At 33.9% G+C, this 16,590-nt stretch overlaps 3 protein-coding genes across 6 annotated transcripts in view; 2 read left to right on the top strand and 1 right to left on the bottom strand.

The window, feature by feature from the left end:
- LOC125812740 (photosystem II reaction center W protein, chloroplastic-like) overlaps positions 1-16,590 on the top strand; it is a 428,451-nt gene that overhangs the window by 381,516 nt on the left and 30,345 nt on the right. The window lies entirely within an intron of this gene.
- On the top strand, positions 860-2,756 carry LOC125812637 (uncharacterized). The gene is made up of 7 exons (XM_049492132.1): positions 860-1,003; positions 1,091-1,172; positions 1,848-1,924; positions 2,018-2,133; positions 2,217-2,334; positions 2,418-2,534; positions 2,654-2,756. Exons 1-7 carry the CDS (start codon positions 869-871, stop codon positions 2,747-2,749), a joined length of 741 nt encoding a protein of 246 aa, XP_049348089.1. The 5' UTR covers positions 860-868; the 3' UTR covers positions 2,750-2,756.
- On the bottom strand, positions 4,086-9,889 carry LOC125812713 (uncharacterized). Its single transcript, XM_049492194.1, has 7 exons — positions 9,839-9,889; positions 8,625-8,830; positions 8,449-8,499; positions 7,220-7,271; positions 7,005-7,063; positions 6,795-6,840; positions 4,086-4,510 (listed from the first exon to the last, which is right to left on the bottom strand). The coding sequence occupies exons 2-7, from the start codon at positions 8,748-8,750 to the stop codon at positions 4,368-4,370; spliced, it is 477 nt and encodes a 158-aa protein (XP_049348151.1). The 5' UTR covers positions 8,751-8,830; positions 9,839-9,889; the 3' UTR covers positions 4,086-4,367.

The following is a 16,590-nucleotide window of genomic DNA, read 5'->3' on the forward strand; positions in this document are numbered from 1 at the left end:
AGAGTTTATTATTATTACCTATATTTTCAAATATTACGTATCTTATTACTAATTAAGAGTATCCTACGTATTTTATGCTTAGATGCATGTATTTTTGCTATAGGGTGAGATTGGTGAGGGAGGCCAGCAAGATTCGATACAAACAATCACACTAGATACATGTATTCGTATGTATTTGGTTGGAGCTAGCGAGATTTGCTAGGTATTTAGATACATATACGAAGTGAGTATTTTTTTTGTAGTTCCTTTTATAATTCCTGTTTTGTTTGAGGTTTGACGAAAGAAAACTTATCCTATAATTGAAGCCACTTCAAGGCAATCACGGAATCTTTAGTATAAAGACAAACTTATTACCGGATGCAGACAAAGAAGTCCAAAATGTTGCAATATAAAAATATCATTTTGTGTTGGACATATTTCTTTCCTCATCATCAGCCGTTAGTGTAGTTGATGGCTGGCATCAAAGTAGATATGGAGCAGCAACATCATATGATAGTTGAATCTCAAGAAATAGAGAAAGAAGAAGAAGAATTAAAGCCTCAGAAGACGAAGCGTGTTGCTTCCCTTGATATTTTCAGAGGCCTCACTGTTGTTGCAGTAAGTTTGACCATTTGTGTCTCATAGATTCATGTTGCCGTAAGGACGTGAAGATTTCACGAGAAGAGTATTCATGCTGTAACATGGTTGATTTTGTATTCTCTCTATCAATTTTAAAGAAGAGATTGATTTCTGTATCCTATTTGTCCTGTCCCCTAATGTATAATCTTAAGAATGATCTCCTTAGTCTCGTGATTTGCTTGGACTAGATTATTGGAAACTGCTTAGTGCATTGAGATGTACACTAATTCAGACATCGAATTTGTAGCTGATGGTCTTGGTTGATGATGCGGGAGGAGAATGGCCTATGATCGGGCATGCACCATGGAACGGTTGCAATCTTGCAGATTTTGTGATGCCATTCTTTCTGTTTATTGTGGGAATGGCCATAGCACTTGCTCTGAAGGTTATCTTTGCATTCTTTTTTCTTCTTCCCATTATCAAGAAGATAAAGTAAGGTAATTGGTCCTACTCATTGGTGCTTATTGTGTAGAGAATACCAGAAAAGCTAGTGGCCATCAGAAAGGTGATTCTAAGGACACTCAAACTTCTATTTTGGAGCCTCCTTTTACAAGGTCAGTTATCTTTCTTTCCTTCCTTTTATTTTATTCTTCCCTTCAATTTTCCATAATTCGTGCAAGATCCATTCTATTCATATAGAATATATCATAGGAAATCTAGGCAAAGTGTTGGACTTACAATGTCTACAAGCTTCTGAAATAAAGAAGTAACATTTTCCCCCTTTCTCTGGTAAGGTTTCACAGTTCTTTAATGCTATTGACTGAATGCATAATCTGCTGCAAACCTGAAAAAGTAATTTAAGATGTCTTCAGTGGAGAACATCCATAGTAATTAGTCAATGATGTGCTTTAGAAGTTAATGATTTGTAGGACTTAAACATATATCGGATCTCCTAAAGTAGTCACACGTACTCACCTTAGGGGCTTATTGCTTTATTAGCCCTCGCTCTGTGATTCTGCCAACCTTTGCGATTGCAATAAGTTGTAACTACTTTTTAGCTCTGATGAATCTACAGATCCTTTCTCCTTTCTAATGGACAACCTATCCCAGAACGAATGATCAGTAATGACATCCACTGATTAGCTTTCCTTTAGGAAACAGAATTATGTTTGGCTTCAGATAGAAACTTCCAACCAAGTGGGAATCCATTTGTAAAACCTGGTCTTGCATCTCATCTTTCCTCTTCCCAAAATCATTAGAAGCCTAAACTCATCCTTTGAATTGTGAAGGGAGATATTTCCACGATCTTGACAAGCTAAAATATAGTGTTGACATGAATAGGATAAGGTTGTGTGGCATCCTCCAGGTAATAGTTTCTGATCCCACCCCCTTTTCTGTCTCTCTTTTGAATGCTAATATCTTGTGTTGGTCATAATTCTTTTGCTTCTTATCTTTGTAGAAAATTGCTCTCGCTTACTTGGTAGTGGCCATAATAGAAATAACAACAAGACAAGCCCAATCCAAAGGACTACCAACGGGATGGTTCTCCATTTTCAAGTTATACAGCTGTCAATGGTGAGTATTGTTTTGGTGTTTCCAAAGTGGTGATAGCATTAAGGATCTCCAAGTTAGTACTGAACATTTCTTCATGATTTCAGGGTTATTGGAGCATGTGTTTTAGTAGTTTACTTGGCCACATTATACGGAACATATGTTCCTGACTGGAATTTTGTTGTCCAGAACCCGGACAATGTTGATTTTGGGAAGACTTTAACCGTGAGTTTCACTTGTCCATGTTCCAAATTTACCTTTAATATTTCTATATATTTAAAGTCAAAAGATTTTGCTTTTGGTATTAGGTAACTTGCAATGTGAGAGGAAATCTTGATCCTCCTTGCAATGCTGTGGGTTATATTGACAGACAGATACTTGGAATCAATCACATGTATCCACATCCGACTTGGAAGAGATCCAAGGTGATTGGTTCTTCACAAAATTATATCTTCCCTCAATTGTTGTTCTTTGTGATTTTCCATCTCCATTATCACCGGATTAAGTTCATCTATGACACCTTTGATGGATCTTTATTCTACAGGCTTGCACTAAAAATTCTCCATATGAGGGACCTTTCAAGGATGATGCTCCATCATGGTGTTGGGCTCCTTTTGAACCTGAAGGAATTCTGAGGTAGGAATAATTCGTATCATCAATTCTCTCTTTTCGTTCAAGTCTTGTGTGCTCATATCATCAATACAATTTTTATCTCCGGATTTCTAGTTGCTTGATTAATAAAAGCTTTTAAAGTCTAATACCTTTTATGCTACTTACCAATGTTCAATTTTTCCTGTCTGGTAAATTTTTCTACTTATGACTACAACTCAATTCCTGCTATTCTCTCTACGGTCCTTGGGGTTCATTTTGGGCATGTTCTTATTCATATGAAGGTTAAGTAAAAATCTTCTAGACTTGACCGTCTCACCAAATTAAAGGCAAAGTTATTGATATTCCAATTTTTGTAACTCCAGGATCACTCGTCCAGACTTTTGCATTGGATTGGCATGGGCATAGCTCTTTTAGTTTTAGGAATTATTCTCCACTTCACATATGGTAAAATTCGCAGTTTATGAAATGCACTCGAAAGCTGGATATATCTTCTTTTCTCTTCCTCAATTATATCTACACACAATACAAACAAAGGTACTTTCATCTTCCCGAATCTCTCATCTTATCAGTTTAGATGTGTTTTTGACTCTTATCTCAAATTTAAAACTAGTAGCATTATATATTTTGAACCTATATTTTTAAAATTTAACGATTCAATGTTAATTACTTAAAGATCAAAACGGACAAATTTATATCTTAGATGCATCTTTTCATAATAATACACTCATCCTTCTGAAATTGTGAATACGCCTCTGAATGTGATGCGCTTGAAACATTATAATATGAAGTCATTGTAAGTTGAGTAAACCTGGGAAAGGCATATGCAAAATTACCCAGGAATATGGTCATTCACCAATTAAAAATCACTTTGATAAATAAGATATAAGTATGTCAAACACATCTAAGCGAAAAATAGAAAGAAAAAAAAGTGCATAGATTTCAATTGGATACCCTTCTTCACCCGCCCTAAGCAAGATTAGTTCACGCATCTTCTGCGTAGTACTAACGCAAACTTGTCCCAGGGATACAATATATTGTTCGGGAAAGGTCCAAATATACCCTCATACTATGCGAAATTAAACATATTTTCCCTCCGTTAATACTTCAAATCACTAATGCCCTTAGCGTCAAATACTTGGTCCAAAACATGTTGTGCAAGTCAGGCCATAAAATTCTCTCTTTAACCCCACACTCCTGCAGCCTTCGGAGATATAAAGTTAGTAATAGAGAAGACTACAACAATATACCTAGTGTAATTCCACAAGTCGAGTCTGAAGGTAGGATGTATGCACATCTTACCCGTACCTTAGTGGGGTAGAAAACTCTCGACTTAAAAAAGAAATTAAAGGGCTTTTTAGTCGCAGTTAGCACCGATGAGAATGTACCAATTTACAAACAATGACAAGGCATTTTGTTCTAATACAAAGCACTTAGATACAAGATCCAGTTTTGACAGAAGCTCAAGTGTTTTCTTCCAAGTTCAAACATTCCTATTATTACAAAGTAAAAACTATATATTTTATCAAAAGAGAAGTCACCAAAGCAATGAACATGCATCTTTTGAATTGACAATTGCTCCAACTATATATAATTCGTTGCAAAATTTGAAGTAAAGTTTGGCTCTGATTTTGTGCACCTCAAGTCAATCAGCTGAGTCTTTTAGGTTGAACACCGGAAGTATGGGCCTCCTCAATACGTCTGGTAAGCAATGATATTCCGTAATGTGAGGCACTTGAAGCAGTGAAATATGAAGTCATCGTAAGTTGAGTAAACCTTGGAAGTGCATATCCTGTAATGCAAAATCTGGTCATTTACACCTCGAAAATTACTTTCATAAATAAGATTAAAGCATGGGAAAAGATCTTTGATTATTACTTTCCAGTGAATGTAAAAATGAGTGGCTACTTTATTTTCCTTTAAATGGCACTTTCCCATGAATTATTCCTTCAAAATATTATAAAGAGCCTAATTTATTGATATACGAAATTCTAGTTTTGAAAAATAAAGTGAAGAAATACTTCTTTGGGACAAGGGGAGAGGGTCGGCTGGGCCTGCTTTTTCAATCAATCTCCGGGCGCTCAGTGCCGAGCACATCTAAGAGAAAAATAGAAAAAGAAGTGCATGGATTTCAATTGGATACCCTTCTTCACCCACCCTAAGCAAGATCAGTTCAGCAGGCCAATTCACGTATCTGCTGCAGAGTACTAACGTCAGCCCTATGAGCTAACTTGTCCCCTGGATACAATCTATTGTTCTGGAAAGGTCCAAATATACCCTTATACTATGTGAAATTGAGCATATTTTTCCTCCGTTTATACTTCAATTTACTTATGCCCTTAGCATCAACTACTTGATCCAAATACGCCCTTATTCTGCTCAATTGCACATAGTATTTGGACAAAGTATTTGACAGTAAGGGCATAAGTGAACTAAAGTACTAACGTAGGGCAAATCTGCTCAATTTTGCATAGTACAAGGATATATTTGGACCTTCTCTGTATATTGTTTAAACTTGGTACCAAGAATAAGTACAACAAAGCGATAACTAAAAAAACTAAGTCTAATAAAGTCAGTTATGTCTACAATTCTCCAAATTTAGAAGTATTTGAATCTTCGGATCCTTGATTGTGCCTGGCATGACACTACTGTTCACTGACCACGCCTCTTATTCAAGCGCTCAACATTTCTTATCGTGACAAGAAGATGCTCATATCTTGAAGAAGACAATTAACCTTAGCATAACAGAAAGCTTGCTCAACAATGATCTGAAACTAACAAGTTCGAATATATGGCATACATTCAACAAAATATGGGTACCAGAACATGTGCAATTTTCTTATAAGGAAAAAAACGGGTACCTAAACTGTAGAAGACAAAATTTGTGAACTACTCCACTTTTGACAATGAGCTGTAAGGAAGGAAAATGTGCTTAAATTTATTATGTGCATAGATTGCAGTTTTTGTGGCTACTTAGTTCACATGATTTGAGAATGAACTTGTCAACCACATGGCCACGGAAGCTACATGTGTGATGTAACCTTTTCTTCTCTCCGAGAATTATTTCCAGGTGAGGCTCGTCTACTTTTCCATCAAGTGTCATAGCACTTCCTTAGTGCTGATTTAGACATCAGTCATACTCATCACAACAACATTCCCAGTGTAGTCCCACAAAGTCGGGTCTGGTGGGGAGGATAGAGTGTATGTAAACCTTAGCTCTACCTCAAGGTAGAGCGGCTGTTTCCGATAGACCTTACCTCTACTACAAAGTGGGGTTTAGACATCAGTCATTCAAAAATAAAATAAAATGCACCCTGCTGATCCCACATTATATTATTACCACAATTACCTTATTTGGTCGATTAAGGTACACCTTTAAAATACGACAGATCAACACTAGATGGGTTATTTCTGATATATGTGATAGTTAGCTTCTCACTTGATGGAACATGAAAATACAAGACCTTTCGAGAACTGGTGATATCTCTCACCAAAAATATGTTATTTCCATCAAAAAAGTAACTGGAGTAAGGTTGAACAGGAGCAAAAGCAGTTTTTCGTCAAGTTTAAAGAATCAAAGTGATTCTACTCTACGTACAGCAAGAAACAGATCAAGGTATGTCTTCTTGATTACAGCATTCTTTTCACATCCATTATAAATTTTGATTCCTTACAGGATATAGTTGAAAGCAATGTTCATTAGAAGTAGATAAGCAGGGAGTGAAAATATCACCAATAATTATATACTTGCGTAAAACGGAAGATTATACATTAGGTTTTCTTAAATACTCAAAATACTGATGGGATAAAGTGATATCCAATTATATTAAGATAGAGAAAGTAAACTAAAACAGAGATACCCAATATATATCCTAGCAAGTAATTATTGCATTAACCTTCAAATTACCAACTTTTAAGTATTGGTGCATAGGGAAGTATTGTTGCTGAGGGTTACTTATCAAAAAAAAAAGTTAATATGCTGAGTGTCATGGCAACTTTATCATCAATTCATAACATAACACATGCTAAATTGAAAGAATGAAGATTAGAATGAAATTAGAACTTCATAGAATTACCTCCAAATGTCGCGCTAGCTGCAGAGAAAATGAGTAGTGGGGGAAACTGCAAGAACAAAACAAGGGGAAAGGTGAAGCTTTAGATAACACATCAATTGTATACTCAACTATACATAGATTTGAGTACAGCACAAAAATCAAGAATACAATGAATAGGAGGAAGAGAGGAAGAAAAGAGTTTAAGATCAGAAAAGTGGATTAAGTGCCTACCCCTATAACAAATGGAAGCCACTTTGGACCCTTCACGTGTCTCTGGACAAAAGGAATTCCTGAAAAGTACTAGCATTAAGACTTCAGCTATGAATTCATTAGATAAAAGAGAGGGAAGTATTTAGTTTAAGATTTCAACCACGATTTACTATAAGGAGAGTAGTACAATAAAGAAAACAACGATAAGCACAGAAGAGATGATTAATTAATCATGCCTGTATTGAAACCATGAATTGCACTGAGCAGTCCACCAATTCCAGAGCCAGCCTACACAAAGGTAAAGAATATTACTTTAACTAGTTGGTAAAAGCTCTTCATATTATGATTGCGCTATAACTCTGTTCACTATGGGTTTATTAGCCTTGTCCAACCGATTATAAAAAATTATGATTAGTAAGACAAGGGTAAAATATTCGGCTTCAGGTAAAAGACAGTCTTTCAGATTTTCAGGTGGAAGACATTCAAAAACGGAACTCTTCAGGGGTCACAATAGAAACTTTCCTCTGCATTGAACTCAACTAAGCTCAATTCCAATTTACTATGAAACAAAATCTTGAAGTTTTGGACATATACAAAACATTCATATAACATTAAGAGATCTTCAGCATCAACCACTTTCAGCATCAACATGGTGTGATATTGTGCTTTGGCCCAAGCCTGCACAATTTTCCAAAAGGCCTCACGCCATTAAGACTATCCCCATACTTTTTTCCATGACCATGGTTTTGGGCTAGGTTACCAATCTCAAGAGGAGGATTCAACAGCTTATAAGTAGCTTACGTTGCTTTTTAGCTACCAGTATGGACTTTGTTTACGTGCACACAACAATTTCCCCCATTAACTAAGTTCCACATGATCCATTACCATTCATGGGCTAATTCGGAGCTGGTCCCTACACCATCACTACGTCATCTCCCTACTCATCTCGCAGTCATTAGGTTAAACAGCTGAAAGATACACTTAACATGTGTGATATTGTCCGCTTTGGGACAAGCATGTACAGTTTCCCTAAAGGGCCTCATATTATTAAGGGGTCACCTGGTTGAGAACAAGTTATACCGGAATTAATCATCGTGATATAAGTTATTCCACCGTGTATATGAGATAACTTATCCCATCACTAAGGTCTAAATGGTGGGATAAATAATTCCAAGACTGCCTATTACCTCTAACCAAATGCAGGATAAAATAATCCCGCATTTTATCCCTGAGATTATTATACCTTATCTCTCACACTAAACGACTCCTAAGATAACCAACACTTATCATTAGTAGCTTACTTTTTATTTTCAACTACCAAAGTGGGACTTTGATCACAAATACCAACACCATTCAATCTTAAAATTTGTGACTACTTAGGTAAATTTTAATCATAACAACAGATTTGGCTAGTTCGATCTTGCAGTTCAAATACCATTCGAAACAGGTAATATAGCATACTAACCACAGCCGTGAAATCATGTAGAACAGGAGTAATCGCCCATTCTCCACTTTTCTGCAACCGAAATCAAACAGAAAAATTACTAGCTAGGCATTTCATCAAGCATGTACTAGGCAAGATGTGGACAATTACAAAAACACAAAAAAAAATAAAAAACCCGAGTAGAATATGATACATACTGAATTGGAGTTCAAGAGAGAAAGACAACGAGGACATCTAGCAGAGCCGAGGCCAGGTTTCATTGTTGGATCATGATGGAGATTCCCTCTCTTCAGTTTTTCTTCGTATACCTCTCGTGTTCCCATGTCAATTGAGGGAGAAGCAAAAAAAGAGAACCTTTCAGCTCGTGTGTAGAACTACGATATAAGATGATTTGAGATTGGGCCTGTAATGGATGTTGGACTTGAGTTTTTGAGCATTATGGCCCAAAAGTTGGAAAATAAAAAAGTATAATTTACATAAATCTCACAAGACCTAATTATATTATTTTCCAACTCTTTTCTAAATTACAAAAATCCCTTAAAATTTATGGACTTTCGGATACATCATTGGACTTGTGGATACATAGGAGAGGGATGTATAAGAGATGGGATAAGACATTTGGATACGTAGGGGAGGAATATATCTGAGAGGGGAGGATGGATGTATCCGAGAGGGAAGGGATGTATCAAATCTAATCTACAAATCTTAAATAGATGATTATATTCCTAACAATAAGCATTTTGTAAACACTATACATGATTATATTCCTACCTAGAATTGAACAAACACAAAGTCATGCTAATGCGTTAAAAATTTAGACTTGTCTCACATATAGTTTAGATGAAACTTGAAATCACGACAATTCAATATAATTTGTAAGTCCTATCGATTTATCATGACTTGCACAACCTAAAGGTGCTATATTTCAAACATTTTTATTGAACTTAAAAGGGTCATTTCTGCACAAATGTCTACTTTAATTCAAGCTGATAAAGCCCAAATTGTCCTCCTCAGTCCATATTCCTAAAAAGCCCATATTTTATCGGCCCATTCCCAATCTAAAACCCTAGAAGCTCTATACATATATACAATGAGCTCTATATTTATCTCACGCTAGGGTTTCAGTTGCTCTCTCTCTTTTCACAAGCAATTACAGCGAGAGCAGAAGAAGAAAATGTCGGCCGGTCATGAGATGATTATATTCCTAACAAGCAATTACAGCGAGAGCGAGAGCAAAAATCAAAACACAGGAATTACCAACAAAACAAAAAACTGATCCCGAAGAATTGCACACACAAAAAAAGAAAACTTAAATCTGCAAATTCTCTCTTTTTTACATTCAAAACTAGACACCTCATGAGTTTATACGCAATAATCTTTGCTAATACATATAAGATATTCAAAGCCTTACCTAGCTTGATCTTCGTCTTTCTCCTCCCTTTGTTGAAAAAAAAAAAACCACGTAAGGTTCCTAGATTAAGCTTGAACTGTACCAAGTGGAGTCCAGATTTATTGTAAATTGAAAATTTTCTGTTGTACCGCCGTTAGGGCTATGAAGTATGAATTGGGTGGGCTCCACGTTTCATGGGCTGTAAATTGAATCGCCTACTACTTTCACTTTCACCGTATTTTATACATCTCCAAGACTCCAACCATATTTTCTATTTTAGTTTCCAAATATATAATTTTTTATTTTTCAGAAAATCAACTTCAACTCAATTTTCTTTTATTTAGCAAATCAACTTCAACTCGATTTTCTATTTTATTCTCTAAAATAGAATTTTATTCTCTTTTTTTAATATTATACTAGTATTCGTATCCGCGCAACATGTTTTTAAATATCATAATTTTAAAACTAAAGTTATTTTACAAATTTTATTATTCACTTATTAATATTTTTATATTTTATTATTCAGATGTTTCGTTATAGTTAATGCAGTGTTCAACCTCCTCACATGCATGGTTAGTATCAAGAGATGTGAAAAATTTAGGCACCATAAAAAATAAAAATAATGCATATTTTAAAAACCAAAAAATTTTAGATAGAAAATTTTATGAGTAAGAATTTTATTATCCAGAAAGAGAGTAAATGAAAAAAGTGAAAGTAATAGTAATTTTTAGGTCTTCTTCTATGATATAAACATCGTAAATCAAAATTAAAATTGCTCCGTTTTTTAGTAATGTTCTATTAAGAAATCTTTTAGATTTTTAAATTTCTGGATAGAGCAAGAGTCTTTTCAGGAGGTGGTGAGACAGAACTGGTCTGGAAATTTTGGAACAGATCCTTTCTATATTTTGCATAATAAATTGAAGAAGGTGAGCAAAGCATTATCTGAGTGGAGTAAAGATACATATGGAGATATATTTAGAAAGATTGCAACATTAGAAGAGGTGGTAAGGGTTCATCTTTATCAAAAAAAAAGAGGTGGTAAGGGTTCATGAAATAGAATTTGAACAACAACCCTCCCAACACAACAGGGAAAGGCTTCAAAAAGTGCAGGCTGAACTCGTGAAATTTCATGCGGTGGAGGAGAAGTTCTGGAAACAAAAGGCTGGAATGCAATAGTTTAAAGATGGAGATAGAAATACTAAGTTCTTCCATGCTCACGTAAATGGAAAGAGAAAGAAACTACAACTCAAGAGAATACAAGATGTTATGGGAATTGGTTAGAATCAGAGGAGGAAATTAATCAAGAAGCAATAAGATTTTATAGTGATCAGTTTGCTGAAAATCACACTCCTACAAACTTTGATATTCTGGATCACATTCCACAATTGATTACCAAAGATCAGAAGAAAAAAGTTCATGATATACCTGAAGTGGAAGAGGTGAAGAAAGCAGTGTTCAGTCTTAATGCAGATAGTGCAGGGGGACCAGATGGATTCACGGGGAAATTTTATCAAGCTTGTTGGGACATCATTGCTGGAGATGTGGTTAAAATGGTGCAATCTTTCTTCTGTGGACATGAATTACCTAGATATGTAACTTGTACTAATGTAGTGTTGATACCCAAGAAGAAGGAGGTTATGACATTCTCAGTTATGAGACCTATCAGTCTTAGCAATTTCAACAGTAAGATCTTCTCTGAAATCTTACATGAAAGGTTAGTTCATCTATTGCCTTACATTATATCCCCTCAGCAGGCTGGTCTTGTTTAAGGAAGAAGCATAGTGGAAAATGTCTTACTTGTACAAGAGATTGTACATGATATTAGAATAAGAGCCAAACCAGCTAATGTTATAATTAAATTGGATGTGACTAAGGCATATGATAGATTATGCTGGTTGTTTTTGACCAAGGTGCTTAGAAGAATGGGATTCGGGGAGATGTTGATTGATATGGTGTTTAGAATAATCTCTAACAATTGGTATTCCATCCTTATAAATGGACAGCCACAAGGTTTCTTCAAATCTTCCAGGGGAATAAAACAAGGCGACCCTTTGTCACCGACTCTATTCATTATAGCAGCAGAATGTATGTCAAGAGCTCTAAATGCATTACATAGGGATGAGAAGTTCAGAGGATTTGGAATGCCTAAGTGGAGTCCATACATCAACCACTTAGCATATGCATATGACACTATTATTTTCAGCTCAGCAGATAATTACTCATTAAGGTTGGTAATGGATACTTTGGCTACATATGAAAAGGTGAGTGGACAACTGATTAATAAAGAGAAAAGTGTAGTATACATGCATGAAAATGCAAAAGAAGATGCAGTGGCAGTGGTAAATAGAGTGACTATGATACCAAGAAAAGAATTCCTCTTCACATATCTAGGGGTACCGATCTATTATAGCAGGAGGAAGAGTGCTTATTATAAGGAAATCACTGATAAAGTAAGTAACAAACTATTTTCCTGGACCGGAAAGCTCTTATCTGTTGGGGGGAGGATCACACTCATTAAGCATGTCCTACAGAGCATGCATATTCATTTGCTTTCTGCTTGTGACCCCCCTTCAGGGTAATAGCTAATCTTCACAGGATATTTGCAAAGTTTTTTTGGAGTAATTCAGTGGGAAACTCCAGCAAACATTGGACTAATTGGTCTGTGTTATGTTATCCATGTGAGGAAGGAGGACTAGGTTTTAGAAGCTTACAAGATGTCTCAAAGGCTTTATTTGCTAAATTGTGGTGGGATTTTAGAACCAAACAATCATTATGGAGAATGTATTTAAGCAACAAATACTTAAAGAAGGAGCATGCAGTCCTGGTGGAGTGGAAGAGAGGTACTTATGTTTGGAGAAAAATGATACAAATGAGAGAACATGTGGACCAGTATATATGGTGGCAACTAAAACAAGGTCAGTCCCATTTCTGGTTGGATAATTGGACAGGAGTTGGAGCATTGTATCAACCTAATCAGGAATGTGACAGAACAGTAGTTCAGGTACATGAGGTAATGGAAGTGGATAGGTGGAATACAACAAAGCTGAGAGATCTTATATCACAGGATAAAGTGGAGCACATTCTGATAAATATACCACCTCCCAAGGAAATGCATATAAAAGATAAACCTTACTGGAAACTAGAAGCAAAAGGAAAGTTCACAGTAAGGTCTGCATATCAGTTGGTTAGACAGAGAAAGGAGACGTGTAATCTACACAAAAAAATGTGGATCAGGGGACTACATGTAGTTAGAAGATGGGGATTCCAATTTCCATCTAAATGCTTCTGTTGTCAAGAACATAAGCAGGAAACTTTCTCACATGTTTTTCTACAATCACCAGCAGCTCAGTTCATATGGAGACAATTCAGTGGACCATTGGGGCAGAATATTCAAGGGCTGCAAGTTATTAATCTCTGGTGGGAAGCTCCTGCTAATCAATATATGAGAGAGGTGTTTACTGCTATTCCAGCGATCATATTATGGGAATTATGGAAAAGAAGAAATGCTATAAAACATGGTGGAAAGATATCACATGAAAAACTTATGTACCAAGTGATGCATACCATTGTTCTGATGTTGAAAGTAAGGAGGAGTAACTTCAAATATACTCCTTATGATTGGAAGGAATTAGTGCAGGCTCTACAAGGTTACACTCCTAAAATTAGAGTTGAGCAAATGTTATGGACAATACCTGAGACAAGAAGTCTTAAGTGCAATACAGATGGAGCATCAAGGAGAAATCCAGGAAGAAGTGCATGGGGGTTCAGTGTGAGAAACGATTTAGGGGATGTTATAAAGGCACAAGCAGCAGAAATAGAAGATTCTTCTACGACAAACACACAAGCAGAAGCAATGGCTATACTTCAAGCTTTAAGGTCCATCAAGAACATGGAATATATACATGTGACCATTGAAACTGATTCCCTTCTTATGGTAAAGGTGATTAAAAAGAATTGGGAAGTTCCATGGCAGATTGTGAATATCGTGGATGAAATTTGGGAGATTATGAGAGATAGGGATATTGGTGACTCATATATTAAGGGAAGGAAACAAACTTGATGATTACTTAGCAAATTATGCTCTGGATTATGGAAGCCTACAGATAACCAATTTTCACCAATTAGAGATAGAGGAGAGAAAGATTATTAACAATGATAAACTTCAGATTCCATATCTAAGAAGGAGAACTTGCAGATGATGAAGCTGTGGAATTTCGAAAGGAGTTTTTATGTTCAAATCCTTTCGGAAATGAACATGGGACATTTCTATCTAACACTTTGCCTAATTTTGCAGGAACAAGAGGACATTTTAATAAAAAAAAATAAAAATGCAAATAATGCTGATTCACAAGACGAAAAACACAAAGGTCACCTGCAAACATAAAATCTTCTCGCAATATACTAGTCCGATGGATAATTGCTCGATGTGTGGTATTAGTACTTTCGAGTGGTCATTCTATTGAACAAATATCTAAAAGACAACATATAGTGCAGAAGGTAAAGTGGAGGCAAAATCAGATATATTTGAAGAAGCATACATGCTAAGAACTATCAACATATCTGAAGGCAAAAATGAAGAATCAAAATTACTACACTACAAATAATCTCTAAAGGGTAAAATCAACCATCAAAACATTATAGATCTGAAAAGAACACTTGCCATCAACAAATACAAGAAAATGAAAGAGGATTACCTGTCAAACAGAGCAAGAACGAGCAGCTGCAGAAATACGAAGCAACAACAACGATTGATGTACAAAATAAGGCTGGAGCTGGTGCAAGGATCATATTGGCGAGCTACCAAGGAAGAATCGAGCACATCTCCTCACTTTAGAATAGGTTTAGTCATGCAGACTTCTTTTCACTTAATAAATAGCCTGATGGGCCTTGATATTAAAAAAAAAATGTTCTATTTTTTCTATTAAAAAAGCAAAACAAAATTTGAAATGTATTTTTAGTTTCTTTCATTTTGATTAAATCAATTGTGTTCTAAATTATTATTTTTTTGTCCATAACGTTATTTTTGTTTAATATATTTTAATTTTCAAATATTTATCGATATAGATTTTTTAAAAAGCATTTGAATGTAATTTGTTAGTATTTTTTAATTAATAAATTTATTTTTTTAGAAAATCTGCAAATTATTCAATAATATATAACTTTCCGTTTGTGTTTTTGACAATTTATTTGACAAATTTGAACATAATTATTATAAAATTATATGTTTTGAAGATAATTTTTTAAAAAAAATATTCAAACAGGAAAAGTCGAGAATCATCTTGATGATAATATGTGACACTATTTTGCAAAATACGGATTAATTTTACATATATATATATATATATATATATATATATATTTTAACTATCCATTTATTAACGTTTTCTTCTTCTTTTTTGTCATGACATTTTTAAATGAATTTTAATTATAAATTTATTAATTTTTTTTTGTTTTATTTTAGTCTTGTTCTAAAACTATCAACTGCCTTGGTATTAGACTACCACTTACAATGGAATAATCCTTATTTAAAGTTTGTTTTTCTAAATTCATCATTATTTTTACTTTTGCAACGTCATATGCATAACCTTAGTTTGTTTTTCTAAATTCATCATTATCGTTATTTTTGCAACGTCATATGCATAACCTTTTGATTATTATTTAAAAAATGATTTTTTGCATATTTTTATTGCATTATCTATTATTTTAATTCTTTAATGTTATTTATTAACTTTATATTATTGAACAAATAGATTTTTGTTATGCTTCCTCATGAAGCCTGTAAGAAAAGGGATGAAATAATATGCATTGTCTTATATATAATACAAAGAAAATAATGTACATAAAAAAAGAATCAGAAAATTCACCATCCAAAGTGAAGTGCTCTTTCTGGGTCGTCTATCCAGATTTGTGAAGAACATTATAGAAAATAGTAATTTTATTTGTATTTATATCTACTTTCTTTAAGAGGGGACGGTTTAAAACAATAATAAAACAAACAATAAATAAAGAGGTAGCAATTTTTAAGTGATTATTTGAAGTTCAAAAATCCTCAAAGTTACCTATTAAAAAGGAGTCTCAAATAATAATAATGGTAACAGAATAGAGTCAATTAAATTTTAAAATTTAAAAATGTTGTGTTTTCAAGTGGGGTGGGGTGGGGCTTCATACTTTTTCATTTATTTTTTTTTGTTTGCAGTTACGTATTTAACATTATTATTATTTATTTATTTATTTATTATTATTGTGAAATTACTTTAAAATCTTTTTAAAAACTAAATGATAAATAATTTTTTTTATAGATAATACATAGATAATAAATATCAATTTATATAGATAGATACTTTTTTGTTAATCAGTTTTTTATATTTAATTTCATTTTTCATTTGTTAAAATAATTTTTTTTAAAAATAAATATTCTGATTGCCCCCAATAAAATTTATTGAAGACATATATAATTGTCGTTGTATTTTTTTTCAAAGTTTAATTAATTTATTTATTGAAAAATATTGAATCTATCCTAGATTTAAAAAATAACACTTTTTAACTAATTTATAAATTGTATTTTTTTTATAAAATTAAATCTGTTTTTATAAAATGCCGACATTTGTTATTATTTGTTAAAGTTGATGACATGTGTCTATTTTTATTTAAAAGTGTGTATTTAAATATTTAAATAGGTATATAATATTTAATTATTTATTTTTAAAATTCTTTAAAATTGTGGCGCTAACATGTGACATTTTTTCTTCTCCTATTATATATAGATAGATTAT

Source organism: Solanum verrucosum, unplaced genomic scaffold (assembly GCF_900185275.1).
Source record: "Solanum verrucosum unplaced genomic scaffold, falcon-dt-bn FXZP01000235.1, whole genome shotgun sequence".
Taxonomy (NCBI): Eukaryota; Viridiplantae; Streptophyta; class Magnoliopsida; order Solanales; family Solanaceae; genus Solanum; species Solanum verrucosum.